This window comes from Castor canadensis, chromosome 5 (genome assembly GCF_047511655.1).
Source record: "Castor canadensis chromosome 5, mCasCan1.hap1v2, whole genome shotgun sequence".
NCBI lineage: Eukaryota > Metazoa > Chordata > Mammalia > Rodentia > Castoridae > Castor > Castor canadensis.
In genome coordinates this window covers 103,147,831-103,173,475 of record NC_133390.1, presented here as the reverse complement: position 1 = coordinate 103,173,475, position 25,645 = coordinate 103,147,831, and the positions used below count along the sequence as shown (strand labels likewise).

General features: G+C 32.7%; 1 protein-coding gene across 4 annotated transcripts in view; it reads right to left on the bottom strand.

The window, feature by feature from the left end:
• Positions 1–25,645, bottom strand: part of Bche (butyrylcholinesterase) — a 92,024-nt gene that overhangs the window by 53,430 nt on the left and 12,949 nt on the right. For 2 of the 4 annotated variants that reach the window (XM_020154680.2, XM_074073860.1), the window contains exons 2-3: positions 23,710–23,803; positions 16,394–17,918 (exon numbers count right to left, since the gene is read on the bottom strand). In XM_020154680.2, the coding sequence (XP_020010269.2) occupies positions 16,394–17,918; positions 23,710–23,761 (1,577 nt within the window). In that variant the 5' untranslated portion in view covers positions 23,762–23,803. Of the gene's footprint in view, positions 1–16,393; positions 18,415–21,945; positions 22,067–23,709; positions 23,804–25,645 lie in introns of all 4 variants that reach the window. The other 2 variants (XM_074073858.1, XM_074073859.1) reach the window with 2 other exon arrangements.

Below are 25,645 nucleotides of genomic sequence, written 5' to 3'. Positions count from 1 at the left end.
AAAAAGTTAAAAATGAAAGTATTGTGTGAAACAAAAAAAAAAAAACAAAGAAAATAGTAGTTTGTCATAAAGCAAATACTATTTTGATATTAGTTCTTTTAGATTGATCCACTAAAGAAAATTCAATTTTATTTGCATTAAGGTTAACTTGATTATATATAACAGAGTTCTGTGGACTAGTTATAATTAATATTCCACTAATTGTGAATGAATCGATAATGCCATCAGGTTAATAATACCTCTCAAGTTAGTATAAAAGGAGTAGAAATAAAGAAAAACCCAAAAATTAACATACAGAAAGTAAATGGGTCGAGTTATGCTTTTTACCACCCTAACCTGAGCATAGTTGACTGGAAAGAAAAGTTGGAGCAAGAATAATTTTTTAGAACTCACCAGTTTAATCAAATTCATTTTAGCCATATCTGATCATGGAACAGTAAGAAAAATGTAGCATTTTATATGGGAACATATTGAAAGTCATGCATGGCTACAATACTTACTTTATTTTTGAAGCCATTACTTTGTATCTGACTAGTTTTTTGATGTTCTTCCATTTTTGTGTATATTCCAGAAATTATTACTTTGATTTGTAAAGTATAATTAATTCTACTATTAGATTGAAAAGATTTACAAATAGGATGAATGTTATAATTTTTCCTAATTCAAAAAGCATTTGAGTAAACAAGAAAGAAAACACATATTTCCAAGTAAATGGTTGCAATAAATATAATTCCCCTGTTTTCATGTGCCCTTTCATACTAATAAAGCATTAGAGTTTGCTTTTATTGCACTGCAAAAGAGTATTCTGAAATATTTGGTCCAACATTTTATTTTACTTCTCTCTTCATAGATTAAGCCTTTGGGGGAGGGACATCTGACTTCTCCATCTCATTCCAGTGTTATTGATGGAAGTTACTGTTGCTGTCTGAAACAATTTTAGAGGTGATCTGTGTATATTTAATACCATCTCATAATGTAATTCATCCTTTTCAAATAAGTTAAATTAATGCATTGAGTTTTTTCCACCTGCATTTATATTCTATCCATTAAAGTTAGTTCCAAGAATGCTGCAGTTACCATTTATTGTTTTATTCATTTCTGAGTAATTCCTCATCCAATTCCTAAGCGGGAAAGGGGATTTGAAGTGATAGAACATTGATGCTGTCATGATAGCAATAAAATAATCCAGGGGGATTTAAGCCTTGATCCTTCTGCAAAGTCATCAAAATGTTCCAGTTGGGTTAATTATGATAATACACCACAAATAATTACAGAATCAGAGGGTAAGGAATTTTTCTCCACTCCAGAAACCACATGAACTATTATCTGTCAAAAAATCTAATTATAAGTCTGATTAAAATTGGAGTAGATGGCCAGATGACACTCTTTCACAAACTTAAACTTGTTTCTATATCTCATGATGTCTAATTTTAGTCTGTTCTCTGTCCTTATATTTGAAATATGAACCAGGCTGGAATCAGCATGCTAAGTCTTAAAATTATAAGTTTGCCATCAAATGCATTTTCTTAGCTTGCTTAATGACTGCTTTTAATAATTCATGTACAGGCAGCTTGATGAATATATAATATAAAGCAGTGAAAGTTAATAGTCTTAAGTCACAGTTAATCTTTGTTCCGGTACCTATTAGCTGCAATTCACTTTTGTACTATGGCCCACAATTTTCTCATCTGAAAAATGTTAGTCTCATCATTTTAGGATTTTTTCTTTCTAATAAAAAAATCCATATACTTAATACCTTGTCTGTGTGATGCTACCACTCATGTTAAAAGTACCTTTAATTAATAGGGTCTGGTATAATAAAATATCTCCTAGTAAGAAATGGTTTGTAGTTAAAGAATTATGTATTTTTAAGTTGGAAAATATAATAAACATAAATTAAAGAATAATTTCAAAATTCATTCATTGGAGAAAGATCTGTATCAATGCATGATGAGGGCAGACACACACCAAATATCTGTGTAGTGATTTAGAATGACGCATCACTGGTTTTCCATTCATAATTTCTTCAACATCCCTCCAATTTTTTGTTGCCTTTTGAAAATATACAATGATTCTAAAGAAAAACTAAAGGACATACCAAGGAAATATATCCTTTTAGAAAATAAGTGTTATTTAAATCACTATATTTCTTGTGACATATAACTAGACAAGATACAAATTCTTCAATGAAATGACAAATATTTTTAAGTTAATTTTACATTATAAGTACCAAACAACATAGAACTAACTTCATTCTTATTTTATTATATTATTGTTGTACTGGGGGTACATTGCTACATATACAAAAGTGCTTACAATATATCTTAGTTAAAGTCACTACTGCTTCTTTGTTCTTTATTACCCCTCACTCTCTTCTGAGAATAGTTTCAATACTGTGGAAAAACAGTATGGAGACTCGTCAAAAACTTGAAATAGAACTACTCTATGATCCACCATAGGATTATAGGGATATACTCAAATGCATATACAGATATTCCCAAACAAATGTGAATCAGGTTGCTATAAAGTAACCTGTACAATCATGACTACTGCAGCATTATTCATAATAGCTAAACTGTGGAAACACCCAACATGACCACACTAATGAGAGGATTAACACAATATGATATTTATATACAATGGATTTTGCGTGTGTGTGTCTTTTTTTTTTCATGTATTCACATGTGCATACATTGTATGGGTCATTTCTCCACTCTGCCCCCTTCCCCCACTTTCCCCCCTCCCCTCCTCAGTTCCAGAAAGGTCCTGTTCTGCCCTTATCACTAATTTTGTTAAAGAAATAATAAGGAAGACAAAGCGTTTTTGTTAGTTGAGTTCAGGATAGCTATACAGAAAGATTCCTACTATTGCTTTCATGTACCCATGTGTTAAAACCCATGTTGATTCAACTCTAACTCAATGATCTTTACATTGGTTCCTGATCCTCTGCTCATGATAACCTCTGTAATTTTAAGATTTCTGTATTAGTTCCTCTGGAGTGGGGACATCAAACGCTTTCATGTTTTGGGTTTTCTACCTATTCCTATATCTCCCATATGTGATCTTCTCTTGTCATGTGATCCAAGTCCAAACACATTGCTGCATTTGTCCTAGATCTAAAGTCCACATATGAGGGAAAACATATGATTTTTGATCTTCTGTGCTTGGCTGACATCGCTCAGAATGATGTTCTCGAGTCCCATCCATTTACCTGCAAATGATAAGATTTCAGTTTTCTTCATGGCTGAGTAAAATTCCATTGTGTACAAGTACCACATTTTCTTGATCCATTCATCAGTAGTGGTGCATTTTGGTTGTTTCCATAACTTGGCTATTGTGAATAGCGTCGCAATAAACATAGGTTTGCAGGTGCCTCTGGAGCAACCTGTGTTGCATTCCTTTTGGTATATCCCTAGAAGTGGGATTGCTGGATCATACGGCAGATCTATGTTTAGATTTTTAAGACGCCTCCAAATTTTTTTACAGAGTGGTTCCACCAGCTTGCATGCCCACCAGCAGTGGATTAGGGTTCCTTTTTTCCCACATACTCACCAACACTTGTTGTTGGTGGTGTTTTGGATGATGGCTATTCTAACAGGGTTGAGGTGGAATCTTAGTGTGGTTTTGATTAGCATTTCCTTTATGGCCAGAGATGGTCATAAAGCAGTTTTTCATGTGTTTTTTGGCTGTTGAACTTCTTCTTTTGAAAAAGTTCTGCTTAGTTCAGTTGCCCATTTCTTAATTGGTTCATTGATTTTAGGAGAGTTTAGTTTCTTAATATCCCTGTATATTCTGGTTATGAATCCCTTGTCTGATGTACAGCTGACAAATGTTTTCTACCACTCTGTGGGTGGTCTTTTCAGTTTAGAGACCATTTCTTTTGTTGTGCAGAAGCTTTTTAATTTTATGAAGTCCTATTTATACATCCTTTCTCTTAGTTGCTGGGCTGCTGGGGTTCTGTTGAGGAATCTTTGCCTATACCTATTTGTTTCATAGTGTTTCTTGCTCCTTCTTGTAGTAACTTCAGACTTTCAGGTCTGACACCACTTCATTATAAAAGCTCTAAGACAGCTAGGAATAGAAGGAATATAACTCAACATTGTAAAGGCTATATATGACAAATCTACCGCTAACATCATACTTAATGGTGAAAAAATGAAACCATTCCCCTTAAAATCAGGAATGAGACAAGGGTGCCCACTATCCCCAGTAGTATTCAAAATAGTACTGGAAATTCTATCTAGAGCAATTCGGCAAGAAGAAGAAATAAATGAATACAAGTAGGTAAAGAAACTGTCAAAATATCCTTATTTGCAGATGATATGATCCTATAACTTAAAGACCTAAAAAACTCTACCCAAAAACTCTTAGATACCATAAACAACTACAATAAGGTGGCAAGATACAAAATCAATTTACAAAAATCATTAGCTTTTCTATTCACCAACAATGAACAAACTGAGAAGGAATACATGGAAACAATTCCACTCATAATAGCCTCAAAAAAATCAAATATCTAGGAGTTAATTTAACAAAGGATGTGAATGACCTCTACAAAGAGAATTACAAACTCCTGAAGAAAGATATTGTGGAAGACTACAGAAGATGGAAAGACCTCCAGTGCTCATGGATCAATGGAATCAACATAGTAAAAATGGCTATACTACAAAAATCAATCCACATATTCAAGCCAATTCCCATCAAAATCCCAATGACTTTCATCACAGAGATTAAAAAATCTACCCTAAAGTTCATTTGGAAACACAAGAGACCGTGAATAGTCAAGGCAATACTCAGCAAAAAGAGAAATGTTGGAGGTATCACAATACCTGACTTCAAACTATATTACAAAGCAGTAGCAATAAAAACAGCATGGTATTGTCACAAAAACAGACATAAAGACCAGCGGAACAGAATAGAAGATCCAGATATTAATCCACACAATTATACCCACCTCATTTTTGACAAAGGTGCCAAAAATATATGATGGAGAAAAGACAGCCTCTTCAACAAATGTTGCTGGGAAAAGTGGTTACCCATCTGCAAGAAACTGAAACTAGATCCATATCTATCACCCTGTATTAGTATCAAAGGTTTTGTGTCTGTGTGTGTGTGTGTGTGTGCAGCTAGGGTTTAAAATCAAGGCCTACAGGTTGAGTCACTCCACCAGCCCTATTTTTGTGATGGGCTTTTTTGAGATAGGGTCTTAGCAACTATTTGCTCAGGCTGGTTTCAAACCTCAATCCAACTGATCTCTTCCTCCTGAATTGCTAGAAATACAAGTATGAGGCACTGATGCCCGGCTACAGTTGAGTTTTACTCAGCCATAGTAAGAACGACATTTTGTCACTTGCAGGTAAATGGATGGTACTGGAGAACATCATCTTAAGTAAACTTATCCAGGTTAAGAGAGCTTAAGTCTTCATATTTTCTCTCATATGTGGAATATAAACATTATTATATTTACAAATATATACAGAATGTGTACCCAAAAATGGGACTGCTAGAAGAGACCAAGGGAGGAAGACAATATAATGAGTAATAATGTATTATTACTGAGTGTATTCCAATACTGTAACATAGTTATGGCTATCTATATAAAGCATTCTTCTGTATTTGTGTGTGTGCATTTCAAATTAGGAACAAAGTTTATTTTTCTAGAAATATGTCAAATTCATAATTCCTGATTTTTTATTACATGTCAGTTTATTACAATGAAGCATACCTACCTTTAAATTGTCACCGTTTTTTAAAATAACATGTGTACTAACAAAATATCACTTGTCATTTAGTTTAATCTGACTTACTTCTTATTACAAAAGTCAAAAACTGTTCTTTATTTTTTTACAGATCACTTAAGCATGACTTTGTAAAGGTTACCAATACATTTTATTTACATTTAACAAATTGTTCTGTCTATGATAAAGTTCCTCAAAATTTAAAGGAATACATAGTAAATAAATAAATAAAATGTTGTGCTATGGGAATAGTAGCTGATATGTTGTGATGTGACTCATTGAGAACTTTTTTTGATATCATGATACTAAAATGAACTAGAAGAAAATTGGCCTGTAATGACATTTATTTCTGAGAAAGACACTAGAAAAAATTATTCATTATAGAGATTTGAGTAAAAATCTAAGAATTAAGACAATTACTTTAGTTTTAAATTTTACCTTTATTTGGTTGAAATCTCAATTGGTTAAGTAATTACATCTAAACCAAGAAAGTAAAGATTTGTGCATTTTGGGGTAAAACCATGTTTAATTTTAGATGAGAATAAAATAGGTCTGGGGGAAATTTGGATAAAATAGATTTGGGAGAGGATGAATGTAATCCCTCATCAATGATATAGTGTATTACAATATGTGAATTGGAGTATGCATAATCTTTATTTCCATTTCACCTGTAAGAAAAAAACAGCAGAAAGTTTTAAATAACTTACCTAAGGCTATACATAGAATGGTGTGTAGGAAGATTGACTATGTTGGCACCACACAAAATCTGAAGGCTGTGCAAATGCATTGTGAGTGGCACAGTGGGGAAGCTCTGCATACAGCTGCCAGTGAGGATCTGGCAAGCAGAAGACTGCAAGAATTGCAAGCTACTCTAGAGGCCCTGGAAAAATGACCTTTTCTCTTTTCCATTAGTAATGTGTTCAGTGCCCATTCTCTATGAGAAACCAAGTTTGATTTCTAAATCCTTTTATTAATGAGATAGTGTTGACAATATGTATTTTTCACTTAATTTGAAGGCCCATCAAAGTTATTGCTTAGATGAGTGATGATAGATATATACATTGTACTTACTGATATTTCAACATATGTTGTTATAGGATATTGAATTAATACACAGATGGACCTCTGTGCTATTTGAATAGGGTTTTATGTTCATTTTTACAGGTGGAATTACAGGAAGAACAGGACCACAGTGTATATAGGTAGCAATTCTAATTACCAAAATGGTAGATTTTATTATGCCTTCTATTTTATAAGGAATCTTCAGCAGTGTAATTAATGATTCCAAGTTGGAAAGTTTTTAATTTTATCATGTAATAACTTTAACTTTTGTCATGAAAACAAATTTGAAATATTTTAATATTTTTTGATCATTTTTGTTTGTGTTGGGGATTCAATATGCATCCTAAGTACATACTCTACTACTAAACTTCACCCCCAAGCTATGATGAAATCTTTTAATATGACAGAAAAGTGAGTTTTAAAAAAGTATAAAATATGTAAGGGTTAAAAGTCCCTTAAAATACAAATGACAGTGTGCTAGACTTTCACCTTCCTCTATGATGGAATCATTAAGACTGGATTAGTCTTCTTATAATAAACAATTATAATAGCGGAAAAAGCAAACATTTCAGGAACTGGATAATAGGCAGCCCAATTCCATGACATTTGAGAGAAAGGAAACTCCAGGTTTAGTCTATGTTTATTGTAGCCCCTTACTTGACAATAATCCATACAGACTGTGGCTACAGAATAAGACAGCTCCAAAGGAGGTTAAGACACAGAAATTAGAGTTCTGGGTTACTGAAGAAAGTAATATTTGGGAGCAGGACTCCAGAGAGGAGTCCCTTTGTTGGGTCATGGTTTGAATATATATGGAGTAAAAGTATGAGAGACTGACCCTGAGTATAGCGAATATAACATAGGGTTGAGGACAGAAAAGAGATAATAAGAGTACTGGGAAAAATTAAAAGGTGAATAAATATCTTGCTTTTCTGAATACTTTGTTCATATCTCATTTACATTTCATTAATTCTAATCATGCACTTAAGAAGAACACATACTTTAGGAATGAGGCAGACAACAGGACCTAGTCTAACCTCACCTTATTCCAAATTTAATCCAATTATCTGAAATGTCCTTTGTGGATAATGATTTGGTGAGTCTATAAAATATCTGTATTGACCATGATTCCGCCCTAAGAAAACACAAAACCAAGAGCTGTGACTTTAGCATATGTTCCAATGGTCCATATGTTAAAGACTTGATTACCAGCTTGTAGCATTTTTTGGAGTCTTTAGAACATTGGGGAGGTAGGACCTAGTAGATTTTAGATAGGTCATAGGGGAATACCCTGGAAGGGGATATTGTAACCCTGGAATCCTTCTTGTCCCTTTCCTTTACTTCCTGTTTGAAGCCTCCAAAACCATGAGCCAAAATAAACCTCTCCTCTTTATGAGTTGATTATCTTAGGTAATTCATCACAGTGATGGAAAGTGAGTAACACACAAATATTTGGTGTAAAACTAAGTCTCTACACATTCATTTTTGAATAGCATGCTAAAATAAAAACACTCTTAAGAGGAAGTATGTACCCTAGGAGAAAAACAAAATTACTTGAAACCTTTTCTATTTATCATCTATAAAGTATAGTATAAATATAAAAATTGGTAAAAATGAAAAAAAAAAACCTCAGGAAAATAGACACTGAATCCATAATGATCCAAATAATGAAGAGGCTTTTTCTTTCTTTCCTTAGCAGTACTTGAGTTTGAACTCAGCGTCTTGCACTATAAATGCTCTACCCTTTGACTCACACCTCCACACCTCCAGCTCCTTTTCTTTTTTTAATTTTTGTGTTAAGTGGAGGCACATTGTGGCATTTACAAAAGTTCTGACGATATATCAAATATGTCATACTTGAATTCACCCCCTCCATCATTCTCCAGCCCTATTTGATTTGGGTTTTCAGATAAGGTGTCACACTTTGGGCCAGGAATGCCTCAGGCTATGATCCTCCTACCTATGCCTTTTGTATAGTTGGGATGTCAAGCATGCCCAAATACACAGCTTGTTTATTCAGATGGAAGTATTGCTACCATTTTGCCCAGGATGGTCTGAAACCATGATCCACTTAAACTCTGCCTCTCAAATAGTTGGGATTGCAGGCATGAGTCAACATGTCCAGCTGCATGAAAACAGTTAAATAAAGCAGTTATTAAAAAATATGCTCAAGAACTAAAGAATAACATGCTATTCAATGGTAAGCAAGGCAAGTCTTATAAAAGAAATGAAACTTTTAAAAAAGGAAATTTAAAACTTTGAAGTCTAAAATGAGCAAAATAATGAAATGAATGGGTTCAATTCCAGATTGAAGAGGAGTTAGCGAGTTTGCAGAGAAATCAATAAAGAGTACCAATATAAGAACTGGAAATACAATCTGAGTAAAAAGAACAGAACCATTGTGACCCATGGAACAATAATAAACAGTTTAGCATATGTATAAGTGGGGTTCTAGAAGGAGAAGAAAGGATGGAGAGCAGGATGAAAAAAATAGGTGACTAAATGCTAACACCAACATTTTTTAAACATGGCATAAAATATCGACTTAGGAAGAATCTCAAGGAAATGCACTACTACCTCTTTGTAGGTGAGGAAGGAAATCAGACCCTGAAACAACATGGACACAACACTGAAAACCAAAGAGGAAGAGAAAATTTTGAAATCAACCCAAGAGAATTTATAAGTAGCCAGCCTGCACAATGAGAAATTCTAATGGATTTTCTTCAGCCTGTCAGATGATACTACATTAGGAAATGTTTTTTACCACAGGAAAAAACAATCAACAAGGGTAGCTCTAAAGGACTATTTTTTATTTTCTTTTTATAAATTTACTTAAATATAACTGATTAACACAAAAAAAGTTTTAAGGGCAGGCTTATATCACACATTGTTATAAATATATAATAGCCAGGCACATGAAAGGCCTTGGGTTTAATCCCCAACACTGCAAAATAAAAAAAAAAAAAATGAAAAAAGCTCCTATGACAGCAATAAGAAAAATATTGAAGAGAACATATCATTCTTTTGTAATTTTCTACATTTGTGAAGTGGGGAGAACAAAGTGAATAATCCAATGCCTGAATCAGGCCATGGTAAGTGTGCAGGGGAGAAGTGGAGTGCGTCCTGTGTACTCACTCCAGACTGTTATAAAATAATCATTGAAAAATTCATGTGCAAAGCTACATAAAATAAAATGTAATATTAAACATTCAGTAAATGCAAAAAATCTTCAAAGAAATGGTGTGGAAGATGATTTAAAACAATAAAAGACTTCACCAAAGCTATATTGAAAATTTTATGGAATGGCAAACAGATTAAACACAACAAGAATAAGAAAGGGGTTTAAAAAGATGTATGTAATGCATTTGTACATAAAAGCAATGCTAGGAATCTCTCTGTATAGCTGACCTTAACTCAGCTAGCAAAAACATTTTGTCTTCCTTGTTATGCTTATGTCTTCTCTTCAACAAAATTAGACATAAGGGTAGAACAGGTTCTGCCTGTAAGTGAGGGGGGAAGGGGGAAGAAGATGGGGGAAGGAAGCATGGGGGAGAAATGAGCCAAACAATGTACACACATGAGAATAAATGAATAATAAAAATTTTTTTTAAAAACCTAAAAAAAAAAAGATATATGTAGGTTGAAAATAAAAAGGATACAACAAAATACACTATGCAAACACAAGCCTGAGAAATTTGGTGTTATCTCTCAATATTAGACTGAGCTAACTTTAGAACAAAGAGGTACATTTTATAATGGTAAGACAGTCAATTAGGAATTCATAATCCTATGTATTCACACAACTATAGGATGGATTTGAAATACTAAAAGAAAAATAATGGAGAAATACTTAAGACCACAATTACTGTTGGAGAAATTAATAACCCTCTGTTAGTATTTGAAGCAGCAGACAAAATATTAGAAAGAATACTAGAACTGAACAACCTGGAACTAATTAATTTACAAAACTCATAAATAATGGAAAAATTGACATTATTTTAAAGAGTACTTTAAATATTTATCCAGAAAGATAATATGTTGTCTCATAATAAATGCTCAATATATTTCAAAAGGAGAAAATATAGAGTACATTGTCTTCCTAGAACTGTATTGAATTAGACATCCCCAACAAAAATTATTTACAAACATCCCCCAAATATTAGAAATTAGAGAATTACTAAGCAACTCATATATAAATAAATCATAAAGAGAGATTCAAATTATTTTAAATTCATTCACAATGAAAAATAGAGAATATCCAAATTTACAGAAAGAAGATAGAGTAATGCTGAGAAGGAAGTATAATCTAAATGTGTCTATTAGATAAGAAAAATGTTTAAAAAAATCTTTACTTGGATGTTATAAAGTCAGCAAACAAGGAATGAAATAAATCCTAATAGATATGAGGAAGTAAATTAATTTTAAAAACAAAGGAACAAACAGCAAGAGAACTGAGAAACAAATTTAGAAAAGGCAAAAGGAAATTACTTGAAAAAACTAGCAAAAGAGATTTTAAAAACTCAAGTGAAAATAATCAAGAAAAAAGAGAAAAGAAATGAACAAATCTAGAAATGACAGCAATATATTCACAAGCACTATAAACATTAGTATAACTGGAAATATAAGTAATTTTATTCTGATTAATTTGATAACTTTGATTAGTTGGATAAATATAATTGAAAATATAGCCTATCAAAACTGAATCAAGAAGGGATAGAATTTGTAGATATCTTCATGCCAATTGAAGTATTATTGTCATTTAAAAAAATAAACAACTTTCCCAAGAGGAAGTACCAGTGCCAAATGGTTTCACTGGTGAAATGTGTTAAACACTTAAAGAGTAAATAATTCAGCCATATGCAATGTCCGAAATTATACAGAGAAGGAAAATTACTCTTATACTTAAACCTTACAATGAAATTAAATGTAGGCAAGTTATAAGGACATTGCACTTGCTAAGGTGTTCTATCTGAGCCACATTCCCAGCACTAAGAAAGCAATTTAAAAATTCAAAGTCAAGATGCAGATTAACACAAAATATTCGACACATGTAGAATTTGTATCATAAAAATATAAGAACTCATAATTCCATGATAAGTAAACTATCATTAATAATAGGTAAAAGACTTAGATGCTTCAAAATGGAGGATATGCCAATGACCAGTGAGCTCATGAAAGATGACCCACATCACTAGTCACCAGAAAAATACATAGAAAAACCACAATGAGATTCCACTACAAAACCAATAAAATGGCCAAAATTAGAAAGAATGATAATTCCAAGTGGTGCTGAGGATGTGGAACCATTGGGGCTCTCGGACACTGATTCTTAGAGTATAAAATTCTCAGCTAAAGGAAACACCTAAGTAGAAAATAAATACCAACATTCATATGAAAGCAGAAAAGATTCTCAACAGCCAAAGCAATCCTGAACAAAAAGACTGATGCTAAAGATATCACAATACCTTAATTTGAATTATCTGCAGAGTTATATTAATAAAAGGAGCATGGCAATAACACAAAACCAAACAAGAAGATCAATGAAACAGAATAGGAGACCCAGAAATAACATCACACAGTTATAGTCATCTAATTCTTGTCAAGGGGCAAAAAACATGTTGAGAAAAGATAGCATCTTAAAATGGTTCTGGGGAAATTGCATAAACATATGCAGAAAGGTAAAATTAGAGCTCAATCAGACCTCTCTCTCTCACACATATTTCATAAATGAATTCTGTATGGATTTAAGAGTATAATGTAAACCTGAAATTGAAATTACTAGAGAGAAAAATAGAGAAAACACTTGAAGATATAGACACAGGCAAGTATTTCCTGAATATCACCCGTTACCCAGGAAATAAGACAAATAGAGTTACATCAAATTAAAAACCTGCACATCAAAGGAAACAATCATCAGAGTGAATAGACAACCTGCAGAATAGGAGAAAATCTTTGTAAGCTATTCATCTGACAGGGGATTAATATTTGAAATATATAAAAGTTCAAAAAGTTTAACACCAAACAAGTGATCTAATTAATAAATGAACAAATGAGTTGAAAAATTTTCAAATGAAGAATAATAAATTACAAGAGAAAAAATTGAAAATCCTAAATGAAATACAAGTCAAAACAAAACTGAAATTCGACCTCTCCCCAGTCTGAATGACTACCTCGGAGAAAACAAACAAAAACAAGTGCTGGTGAGGGGGTAGGGAAAAGGCACCCTCCCACGCTATTGTTGAAAATGTAAATTAGTGTTGGAACTATAGAAATCAGTAAGGACTCCTCAAAATCTATGGATGGAATTACCCTATGATCCTTCTATACCACTCTTGGACATATATCTGGATACCTACACACTCAAGTTTATAGCGACACTGTTCACAATAGCCAAGTTATGGAATCAGCTTAGGTCCCCATCAAGAGATGGATAGATAAGAGAAATGTGGTATATGTACATGATGGAGCATTACTAGCCATAAAGAAGAATGAAATTATGACATTGGCAGGAAAATGGATGGAACTGGAAATTATCATGTTAAGCAATGTAAGCCAGATTGGATAAACAAATAGTACAAGTTTTCTTTCATATTTGGAAACTTGATTCATAAATAGAAAAAAACCCACAGAAACCTAAACAAGGAGCTTTTTATGGGGAAAGGAGGAGTAAGAGGGGGAAAGGACAAGGTCGTGGATGGGGGTGGATAGGATCAAAGTGACTTCCCTGTTTGTGAATGTGATAATGAAACCCATTATTTTGTACAATAACAAGAAAACACTTGATCAGTTTCTCAAGTAAGCATACAATCTTGCACTCCCTCTCTTACTTCTTTACATACTAAATGAGAAAAAAATCCAGTAAGTTTCTCAAACAAAAATATCCATACTAAGTTTTTCATAATATTCTTAATCAAGAAACAAATCACATGTGAATGACCAAATTGTTGTATAACCTCCATGGGCACTAGTCATAAGTAGGGAGTAACAAATTAACTATTAATCAATATAAGAGTTGAATTTCAGATATATTAATAAATGAACAAGAGATGTAGAAACAAAACCATACACTGTATGATACCAAAAACATGTATGTTTAGGAAAGGTCACTAATCTATATTATAGGAAGGTAATCAATGAGTGAGGGTGAGGGATGAAAAGTAACTGCAAATAGGCAGGGGATAATTTGCAGAGACCACAGAATTATGTTTCATATATACTGGTCAGAGCTTATTGAACTGCATGTTTAAATTGTATTTACTGTGTGCAAATCAGACTCCAATGAAGTTCATAAGCTATTTACAAAGACTTACTATTTAAGAAGAATTAATTAGACCACTGTATGAAACATGAACCTGAAAACTCACTTTCCTGAATAATAATTGCAACCTCAAGTTCTACCATTCCTTTCTTTTTGGGATTGTAAGTACTGGCAGGTGTTCTCAACCTGCTGTTACTAACACTGAGGACTATGCTAATTACTTGTGGGAATCTGTACTTCATATTACGTGATGCTTAGTATCATCTCTGTCTTCTACCTGCTAGTACTACACCAATTCCAACTGGAACATTCATAATGGGCTCTAGACATTGTCAATATTGTTAAATATCCCTAAGGACGGGGAGAATGGGGGCAAATTTACAACCTTGAGAAGTAAAGTTGTATCATCATGTCTGAGGTGAGGCCTACTCAGATGGGTTTCCAATTCTAATGCTTACCTATTTGGTTTCCACTGGTGTTCACTTAACGTTATGAATTTGTTTGCCTTCCAGCCTACTCTCAACACACGTGACACTATTCTTAGCCCTATTCAATAGCCAATTATGGACCATAATGAGCATTTTACTTTTCTAAGTAAAATCCTGTTATGATTTTACCAAGTTTATTTTAATCTTTTATGGTTTTTAATCTCTATCTTATCTTTAAAAATAAATATTTGATGTTCATTTATTTCCCTTTAAAATACATTAGTCATAGATGTAATTGATTAGGGTTAAGCAGCTTATTCAATTCAATGTTAAAGATTATTTTCTTAGGTCTGCTGCAATGTGTGTCATAAACAAGATATTTACATATCTTATTCTCAGTGCAATCCACTGTGAGATGACAAAATATAAATTCCTTTATGATTTCAATATGCAAAATATTCAGCCTTTTAAAATTACAGACATCAATAACTTTAAGAAATATTTCTCTTTAAGTAATTTACAGTCTCTAGAATTCTAAGAAAAATTTAAAACATATTCAAATGATTCAATATGGATTCAGCCTTAAGGGAAAGAACAGAATGAGACACAAGTAGCTTTAATGAAGCTCTAAAAGTAAGATGATCCTTCTATTCTTGAGAAGAAATTTAGGATGATGTTGAGAATGTACAGTTTCAGACAATATAATAACCCAGGTATCCTGAAAATATAGTAAAATTATATTTCATACTAGCTTTTACAAGTTCTCATTAACCAAATATTTGGTACGTATGATATTCCCTTCTTAGTACTTTAATGAATGTTCACTAAAATCACAGTTTCTATTTCAGGAAGCTAATTTAGTAACGTGTAGAAGGATGAGCTTATAATGAAACACAGGATATAGACAAGAAAACAATAACGTCTGTGAAAGTAAAACAGTACAGGCACAATCTCTCTAGGAGGTAAATATATGCTGGCAGAACCAGCAGCTTAGCAACCCAGTATACTACAGAGTGTTGGCTGCTTCCCCACTCGTCACTGACTCGGAGCTCTGTCGTGCTGCCACCGTCCAGCATGTTGAGAGAGTATCATACCTCATTACTTCATATTGTTAGACCAGGAAAAGATCAAAATTCAAAACTAGTGTAGAGTTTCTACTGAGTGGTATCACTTTTACACCACTGAAAAGTCAAAAATGCATTAGTCGAACCATTTGTAAGGAGGTGACTGTCTGTGTTTTCTTCTGATGTCTGATGACACAGCACAATATTTGTAAGACAGGAGTGAAAATGTGATGTTTTGTAAAGCCATTGATTGTCTAATACTAGTCATAAGACTCCTCAAGTGGACATCAGTTTAGCTAAACAAGAGGTCAAAAAGGTTGCCTGAGAATTCTCAGTAAACCTGAAAGGAAAATAAATTCATAAAAATGCCCACTGCTGTGAATTCTTGGTAATGTTGGGAAAGCCCATCACCAGCTTGCCCCTTCGTCTTCCTGAGCAGAGAAGTTTCTTCATCTACAGGATACCACGGAACTGGAGTAAAAGCATGAGCAGATACATTCCTATTCTTTCCTTAATATTTGAGCATGATAAACTTTCAGGTTAAAAAGCACTGCCTTCATAATTTTAATTGTTGAGGTAAGTATTTATTACTCAAGAACATTGACTGACATTCTTAAAGTACTTCGTAATATTTTGGAAATGATATCATAAAATAGTTTTCATAAAAGTTTTATGATGACTTTCCTTCAGCACTGACACACAGAACTGGAATTCACTCTATAATGACAAACAAAATTAGCTCAGATACAGAGAAGAAATAATTAAAACTTTTCTATGCCTTTAATGAAGTCTACATTGGAGATCATGCAAAGAAAAGAACAAACCAGAGAAAATAGCACTTACCCATATTTGGCAAAATTTGCCCAGCATTTCATTATAGATCTACTCAAAATTTCCTCAGCTCTTGTGTAATTAACTCTTCTTTCCAGAGGTAAACCAAAGACAAATTCAATTTCATAGCCATGCATCACTCCCATCCATTCTGGCCAAGGAATTTTGGAGGACCGGTGTTCAAAATAGTAGAAAAAGGCATTGTTTCCCAAGTCTGAGAACTTCTTGGTAAACTCCAAGGCAGGGCATATGATGTTGTAGTCCCCAACAACATCATCCAAGGCCTCTCGGTAATTTTCGGGTCTATGATCATCTACCCAGTCAGCATAGTGGAAGAGGATTGATTCTTTTCCAAATTCACTCACTCCTGGGAAAAATATTTTTAAACCTTCTTGAAATTCCCTTCTAGTTATGATGCTATTGTTATCTTTGCTGAAACCAGGAGCACCATATACTAGAAAAGCTGTCCCTTCATCTTTATTAACACCCACCAATATCTGGGTTTTTTTGAATTGTCCAAGTTGTAGAAGTGTGTCTGGCATTTCAGTAAGAAAATCACCATCCACAGTTGGACCGAAGTTTACTGACAAGAGAGTATCATAAGGAAGAACTAATACTTCATTCAGAAGAATTTCCTGGGGATCTTTTTTTTGAAGGCATTTTAATGTCTCAGTCTCATTCTCTCTAGAACAACCAATAAATTTAGCTAGGGTCAATGTTCTATTCCTAGCTTCATAGGGAGACATTACAGCCCAAGGGGCATTAGAGGATCCACTTTGTAGAATGGCTCTCGTAAACAGAGAGTGGCTTTTAGTAGAAAGCAAATGAAGACTAACTGAAGCTGCTCCAGCACTTTCTCCAAAGAGAGTTATGCTTTTAGGATTCCCACCAAAAACTGCTATATTTTTCTGGACCCACTGAAGGGCCATCTGTTGATCAAATAAGCCCATGTTCCCTGAAGCCTCAGGATTGCCTGGTAAGGCTAAGAATCCTAGAACACCCACTCTGTAATTCATTGAAACTACAATAACTCTTTCAACCCGAGCCAGAAACTTGCCATCATAAACAGGTAAAGAAGATGTTCCAGTTTGAAAGCCACCACCATAGATCCATATCATTACAGTGGCGTTTTTTGGTTGAGGTGCAGGAGTCCAAACATTCAGGTATAAGCAGTCTTCACTAAGGTTTGTGTTTGGATTCCACATTTCTGATCCACGGAAGCCTGGGAAACTTTGATCTATGTTCTGATAGCATGAATTTGCAAATTGTGTAGCATTCCAAACTTCGGACCACTTGGTCATGGGTTGTGGCTTTTTGAATCGAAGTCGACCAAGTGGTGGCTGTGCATAGGGAATTCCAAGAAAGGCTGTTACTGTGCCACCAAGAACCGACAAGTTCATCCCTCTGACTTTTCCTGTCTTGGTTGTAATTATTACATCTTCTTCAGTGTGGGAATTTTTGATGAGCAGACAGAGCAAAAGAATCCACAAGAGAAACTGGAGACCTGTGATTGTACGTGTGCTTTGCATATTGGTTTCTAAAAGAAAGCAAGTCATATGGTGTTATGATTTACTGATGATAATTTACTAATATGTAGTCATGATTTTTAATTTAACATTAGGAAAACTATTTAATCTGTTACTGCTATAAGAGTTTATGTACGTAAAACAGAAAATGGAAATATTTCAATTCAAAAGAGAAATAAACAGAGTAGAAAGAAATTTTTTCATTCTGGAAATGCTCGTCATCAAGCATCTGTAAAGATTTTCAGTACTTCATAGAGGAATCTTGTTCCAGGCATAGAAAGCATTAATTCTGTAGCATGTACAGCCACATCAAATATGGTATAACTGGAGTTGATTTACTTCAGATATACTTTCTGTTGAATATCATGTCTGGTTGACTCAGGATGGAACTGTGAAATAGGTGAAGAACTTTTAAGGCTCCATATATGTCTATCATTGTTCTTTCCTGTTCCACGGCCCCTTCATGGTCCTTTTTCCTAGAAACTTCTTCTTCTACATTATCCTAGTCTATTGTCAAAAAAAAAATTTAGACAGTTTAACAGGATGTTAAGTAACAAAATACAAAGTTGCGATTTATCTTACAAATTGTAAAAAAAAAAAAGCTGACGAACTTGGTCCCACTATAAAGCCTACCTTAGAAGAGAAAATTGACAGCTAGGAATCAAATGTAAGATTTATGTTTATTTATTTTTTATATTTATAACAGGCAATTTCTCTGAAACTTGAGAATAGTAAGGGGACTCTGCCTGAATTACACTCTCAATGGTAAGACATTTGGTGGTATTATGTGTGGCAGAAGACACTGGTTTAGAACAAATTTTACTCAACACACATCTGCTAATTTGTTAATTGTTTAAAGCCATGCAACAGGCTAACTGTGTTAGCATCGTCAAAGATACTTTTGTTTTGATAGTGGGCAAAATGATTAAAATCAGAGGACTAAAACAGAGAGATTACTGGAATAAGTAAAAGAAGCAAGATTTATCTTTGTGAACTAAAAAATAATAAATATTTGATACTTCATTAAATAATTTTTATGGATGACATAAGGAAACTATTTTGGGAAATCATAATTTTTTCAAAAGTTCGTGATGAGTACCTTAGTTTTTTGAATAAAAAGTTAAAAATTCACACTGAAACTCCATGTGATATAAAGAGATAGAAAAATGTAAAGCAAATACTAAAGAATCAGCATCTTCAATAATTGTAAGAAACACAATTAAAACACTCATTTAGAAGTACTGTTTCTAATCCACGTAACAATAGTAGTGCTCTGCATTATCTGGTGGTGCCCTGATTGTAAATCCACCCTGCATGAACAAGAAACTAATCCTGTCAGCACTGAACGTTGTTGTTAGCTTTCTGTTTGTTTCTTTAATTTAATTTGTCTAAGGAGGAAGTGAGTAAGGAATTATCCTCATTATGACATTTCCAAACTTAGAATATTCTTATTTTAAATCAGCTTTATTCACTGCTGCTTGCAGAATGGCTAAAATTAAACAAGTTTTTTTTTTATTTTAGCAATTACCTGGAAAAATTAAAATATGGTCTATAGAACAGGAATAATAGCTCAGTATTTATTGAATATATCTCTGTGCAATTTTATCAATATTTGTATATATAAGCTATTTATCCATTTATAAGATGATTGCTATAATAATAACTTTTGTTTTTAAAAATCAAGCCACAAAGTATTTTTTATGTTCTGTTTTGATACAACTGAACAAGAAGAGTAATTGAATAAATTATTGAGGCATGCTCTTTTATGACACCTACCTACTAATATAATCATAATAAATTAAATTTGTTATACTACAAATAATAATAAGCAAATAACTTGTAATAATAAATTAAAGGTTCTGGTGACTTGACATAAGGGAATTTTATATTTTTGACAGGAGTTTTAGAAGCATGGCTATTACCATCGTTTCTATTCTTTTCCACTGATAATTATCAATATCTTTCTCTTTAATAAGTAAAGGCAAAAATGATACCTGTTGAAACTAATCCAGGAATCAAGGGAGGGAAGGATGAAGGAGAACAGTAGAGGCAGTGAATTCATGTATGATGTATTTGATGCACTGTAAAAATCTTTGTAAATGTAACAATGTAACACCACCCATTACAAAAATAAAGGAAAAAAAGACAAGAGAATTTATATCTTTATATGAGAATGACAATTAAATAAAATGTAAATAGGCATTAGGAAAAGAACAAAGTGCTGTGAGGGATACTTTTTTCTATTTTTGTAAGCCTACTTTGTCCAGAAAAATGAATATGATGCAAAGCTGACTTACTCTAGACTGCATTTTAATAAATTAATTATTGTACCTCTGGTTGTTCTGATTCCTCCTTCTTGATTAGTTCAATTAGTGGTCTTCTGAGTCCATAGCAAAGCTAGTTTGTTGGTTTGTTTCTCAGTTTTACTTAAATGTTAATTTATGATAAAAAATCAAACACAAAATTCTCATAATTGTTATTTCTAATAATTTTCAAGGATTTAGAACTTTTGTCAATAGTTTATTAATTTTACTGCAAAGAAATATAGTTATAGCCAAAATATATTTGTTTGGGATGCAATTAATAAATATGGTAATTGTGTTACTCATGTCTTAAAACAGCTGCTAAAACAAAATATCATTACAGTGTCACTTAGTTTTATTGACATAAATGTTTCTTATGTGTTTTTATTTACCTTTTGTAGAAAATAGATCTTATTTTTATATAGTCTATTTATATGAGCTACAGTCATCTTTTTTCAATAATAATATTTATAAGTTTTCACCTTGCAACTAATGTAATTAGCACAATTAAGGAAAATCATTAGTACCATTAAAGATCATTTATTACAAGGATGTCAATTTAGTTCCAACTGTAGTCCTACCTGTTGCAGATCTCTAGACATCATATCAGCAAATATGTACTTTGATAGGAAAATAAGCCAAGGTTCACAAAGCAGTGTATTTAAGATCTTTACATTTGATTGTAGTATTTTATTTAAATAAGCAACACTTTTGTCTTTTCATAATGTGTATTCCTTCTCTTAACATGATGCTGTACAGTTTTTCAATTAAAACATTTACATTTTGGTATATACCTATCACATGATTAAACAATGAGATTGGAAGTAAATAAGAGAAGACTAAATAAATACCATTAGTCTATATGACCAAGTTTTCAATAATAATTAAAAAGTTGAATAAAACATCAATGCTTCTCCTATAAATTCTGGTATAGATGGTAATTGTTATTCAATAAATGGTGAAACTCTGAGAGAGTATCACATGTTTATCATAAGGAATGGGACATATTTTTTGTACAAAGTACAATTACCTGAATTTAGATCAATTAACTTATTGAAGCAGTAGTTAATATTTAAAAGAGAAGTGGGAGCTTTGTTTGGAATAACAAAAGTAAATGAGTGATAGAGCAGAAGTACAAAAAGCCAGGATAAAGAGTTCCAAGTTTATCAAAAGCCCTAGGATGTCAAAATTCAGTGGCATTTTTTGTGAAATATTAAATATTTAAAACTATAACTTTTAAAATGAAAAGGCAAACTTTGTTTTCTTTTTGCATTTGTAATTCAATTTTGAAAGTATCAAAATTCTCCAACTAATTTAGAAAAAATATGCAATGATATACTGTCACATATGGGTGTGATAAAATAAGTGAAATAATGAATGATTTATTTGCTATTTATTTGTCATAATATTCAAAATAATGCACTATCGTAGGACTTCATAAGAAATGTCAAAAAATATTCACAACACTGTCCTGTGGTCATAGAGTACTTTTCCTATCTTTAAAGAAAGTCACAATAAAATGTTTCTTATTTGAAAACAGTTTCTTAAAATGGTAGTGAAAATTGTCTAGATAATATTAAGATAGATGATAGATAGATGATAGATACGTAGATGATAGATAGATAGATAGATAGATAGATAGATAGATAGATGATAGATAGATAGATGATAGATACACAGAAGCACTGTTAAAGTGTATTTGGTCAAATAGAAACAGTTAAGTCTTTATACAAACCCAAAAAGATTGTTTTGCTTCAGGATAAGCGAAGCAGGGAGTTGAGGAAGTCTGATTATAAATAGACTCTACCACTGTCTTTTAGGCATGCTCAGATATCCATTAAGCACCGAGTGGTTGCCTACAGATAGAAGATAATATATTAGATTCAAGAAACATAAGATCTGCCTCTGTTCTCATTCAGAAAGAGAATTCACAAACTTGCATTGTATAAATAATTTGAACATTTAATTTTTAGATTTATCAGATATTCTTTGGAAAATGAATTTGCTCTATTATTTGTTCAGTCATACTTCTCTAACATCTAGAACAGTCTATTTTGGCAAGAAGGACCAGATTTTTGTAAAAGCATCAAAAGAAAGAAATTATAAAATTTAAATATTTATTACTAGTAATAACTAAGAAATAAATCAAAGCCAGACTAACTCTACAGATGAAATGTGCCTAGTTAAGATATTCTCAGATTATACTTTACAAAAATGAAATAAGGAGTAGATTTCAAACTTTTTTCCAAGTAAAACTGTTAGACATTGCACATAAACAAGAATATTAAAACTAGGAGAACCAAACAGAATTTGAAATTAGAAATTTGAAATTTGTAATTAGAAATTACATTTGGTGTCCAAAAGGCAATGTATTTCATATCTATAGAGAACTCCAAAAATTACCATTCCAGTCATTAAGCCATACTTTAGAAGCTCGTGCTTTTCTTTTACTAAAGTATTTATATAAGTGAAATGTAGTTATACTTATCATAACTATTAGATAGATTATATTAAGGAAGTATTACACATGCTTCCTCATGCTCCAGCTAGAAAGTCCTAATTGGAGTATTATTCATATAAACACAGAAGACCTATTCATGGCATGAAAATATATGTAACAAACAGAAATATAAGTAATGAAGCTATTTTGTCTGTACATCAACTTTCTTTCAATATTATACATTTTATACTCAATTCTTAGTCCCTGGTTAAACTGGATCTGAAGTCATAAAAATAATGGGGGCTTCCCAAGAATATAGGATGAGCATGAAAATAAAGTTTGTATTTGCTTATTTTTCTACAGTAATAAGACTAATAGTAAATATACAATATTTTGTCACAATTTAAACACATATATAAAAATTAGTACACATATGTAAAAAAGGAAAGAGGACAAGCAGGGCAAAAGGGATAAGTCTGTAAATCAAACTAGGAAGTAGATTTTCCCTTTTACATAAACTTTGAGGATCCTTTGCCAGCTAATATTGTAAAAGTTTCAGACGACAATGTGTTGATTGAGAAAACTACCCTATTAAGCAACTAATAAGAGAATAATTTAATTCATGTCACTTAAAAAAGAAAAAAAGGGAACAAATTGATCAAAACAGCCAAAGAGTACTTTCGTTGCTCTTTTAAGGAGCAACTCACTTAGCAATGCATTTAAGGGCAAAGTCACATAAAATATTTCTTCTTAGGTTGCTCAAAAAGAATATAGATGTCAGAGATTCCACAAGTGCTATGGCCCTTTCCACAAAGCAGAATAAATTTATTATTTTCTCAGTCGTTAAATAGACTGAATCTGTGTTCCCTCCCTAATAGAAAGATCTGATGCATGTGCCTTTTCAGCCTGCTGCATCTATCCCATTCCCAGCACCAGTGACTGTCCCCAGCGATCCCCAAGGGGCACAGTAAACACAAGAAGAAACTCCACTCTTCCCACAGAATATTCTTCACATAAACTCTCATCTCTACACCAAGGTGTAAATTCAGAGCAACTTACCCGACTGTCTGCAAAAAAACAGATGATGAAGTTTGGAAGGAGTGGAAGTCATGTAACACTTGAGGGAAATGCAGGATGCAGCTGCTGCTCCAGCCTGTAAATTGGAAGGCACTGACATTACAATCAGCCGCTACTGACAAAGCCCTACTGACAAAGCTCGCGAGAGCTGCAGCAGCAACTTGATCTAGAGGCAGCCAGTCTTTACTTTCTGACATCAGTTCAGAGGTTAATGGTATAATGCTACAGTGATTCATTTACAAAAGTGTTACTGCATCGTGCTTTATAATAACAGACTCTGTTCTAGGAATGAAGAAAAAGGATAGAGAAATTTCTTTAACAGGAAATGCACTTTTTTTTTTTTACACTATCAGAACTTTTCTAATTTTTCTCTTTTATGGATTTTTCTTATGCTTAAAATTTAAAGATATATACAGCTTTGGAAGAAATGCTGTTATTGATATCTGTCATATCTTCAATCTGAAAATTGTGTAACTATATAAAGAAAATAGGAAACAAAATAATCATTCCTTAGATATAAGTTATGCAAATAAAAAGATTAGTTGAATTAACTGAATGAATATATGTACCCAATAAGCTGAAACATAGATATTCTTTAATTCAGAGAACTTTCACCTTGCCTGGAAAATTACATTTCAGGGGCCCCTGCAGGCAAACATATGTAATGAAAAGACAGTTTTCTGACCAAAACAAGGAAAATACGGTGAACTTTCTAAAGCAAACTTCTCTTCAACAAAGCTTGAAATAAGTATTTTGGAAAACTTTTAAAAATCTTTAAATGAACTCTTGAATGTCTGACTTCTCAATGCAGTTATTCTCTTCATTTCTTGCAAGCGATAGCTTTCATTTATAAATCTCTCAACTTGGGGCTCAGTATCAGCTAAGCAGAAGAAATATATTTGTCCAAAAGCCCATTTTTGCTTTTTAAGAGCATAGTAAAATTTCAAACAAGCAAATATGAGAATTTGCTGTGATTTTACCTTGTGCCAGTCATTAACTTACATGAAATATTTTATTGTTCCAAAAGGCATGAGTTTAATACTTTCAATCAAATTTTTAGTTGAGGAAGCTAAGGCTTAAAAAAAATCAGAAGCTATATATACTATCACTAGTAGCTTTTGAAATCAGAATTTTAACTTAACTTTAATTTGTCTAATATAATTTCATGTCAACCACTTCAATCCCCAAAATATTCATTCTTGTCTTTTAAATAAAATAACCTTTGTGTGAAAATTACTATTTAAGCAATGTTGATTAGATGATAAACATCACAATCACGATCACTTTTAATGCCTTTAGAATATCGCTTATGCAACAACAACCTAGTTAAACAAAAATTACATGGTGGTTTTTAAAGGAAGCACTCTGACAATTTTGTAAAGTTTGCAAAGTGGCAGCATCTCTGTTTAAAATGTGGTTATTCCAGTCGCCCACGTGAGAGTCTACTGGCTTAATGTATATGACTTGAAATTCAGATGTCAAAATTCCTCTTCCCACAAAACTCCACTATGTTGTTTTCTGTGCATATTGGTAGAATATACATATATTCATCTTATTTTCAAACCTCACAATGATTGAGCATTGCTTTTTCCTTTTAATAAATTTGACAGAGCATTTTTCATTTTCCTAATACTCAGTGCCATATAAAATATATCACTTATATACACATATTTAATTTTCATCTTTAAAAAAGGATGCTAAAATAAAGCAATCGGTAAAAACCAGATTTTTAACACATTTCATGTGGCTGATTGTCAACACTGACTGATTGCAAATCTTGACAGTTTTTTCCTTTGTTCAATGTTTGTACCTCAATGTTTAGCTCTTGCCCCTTCAGATCACTTTCTATCTACGTGGCCATGCCACGTTGTTAGGTCTATTACTTCAGCTCACTCTTATAGCGTTCCTTCCTTCTGTC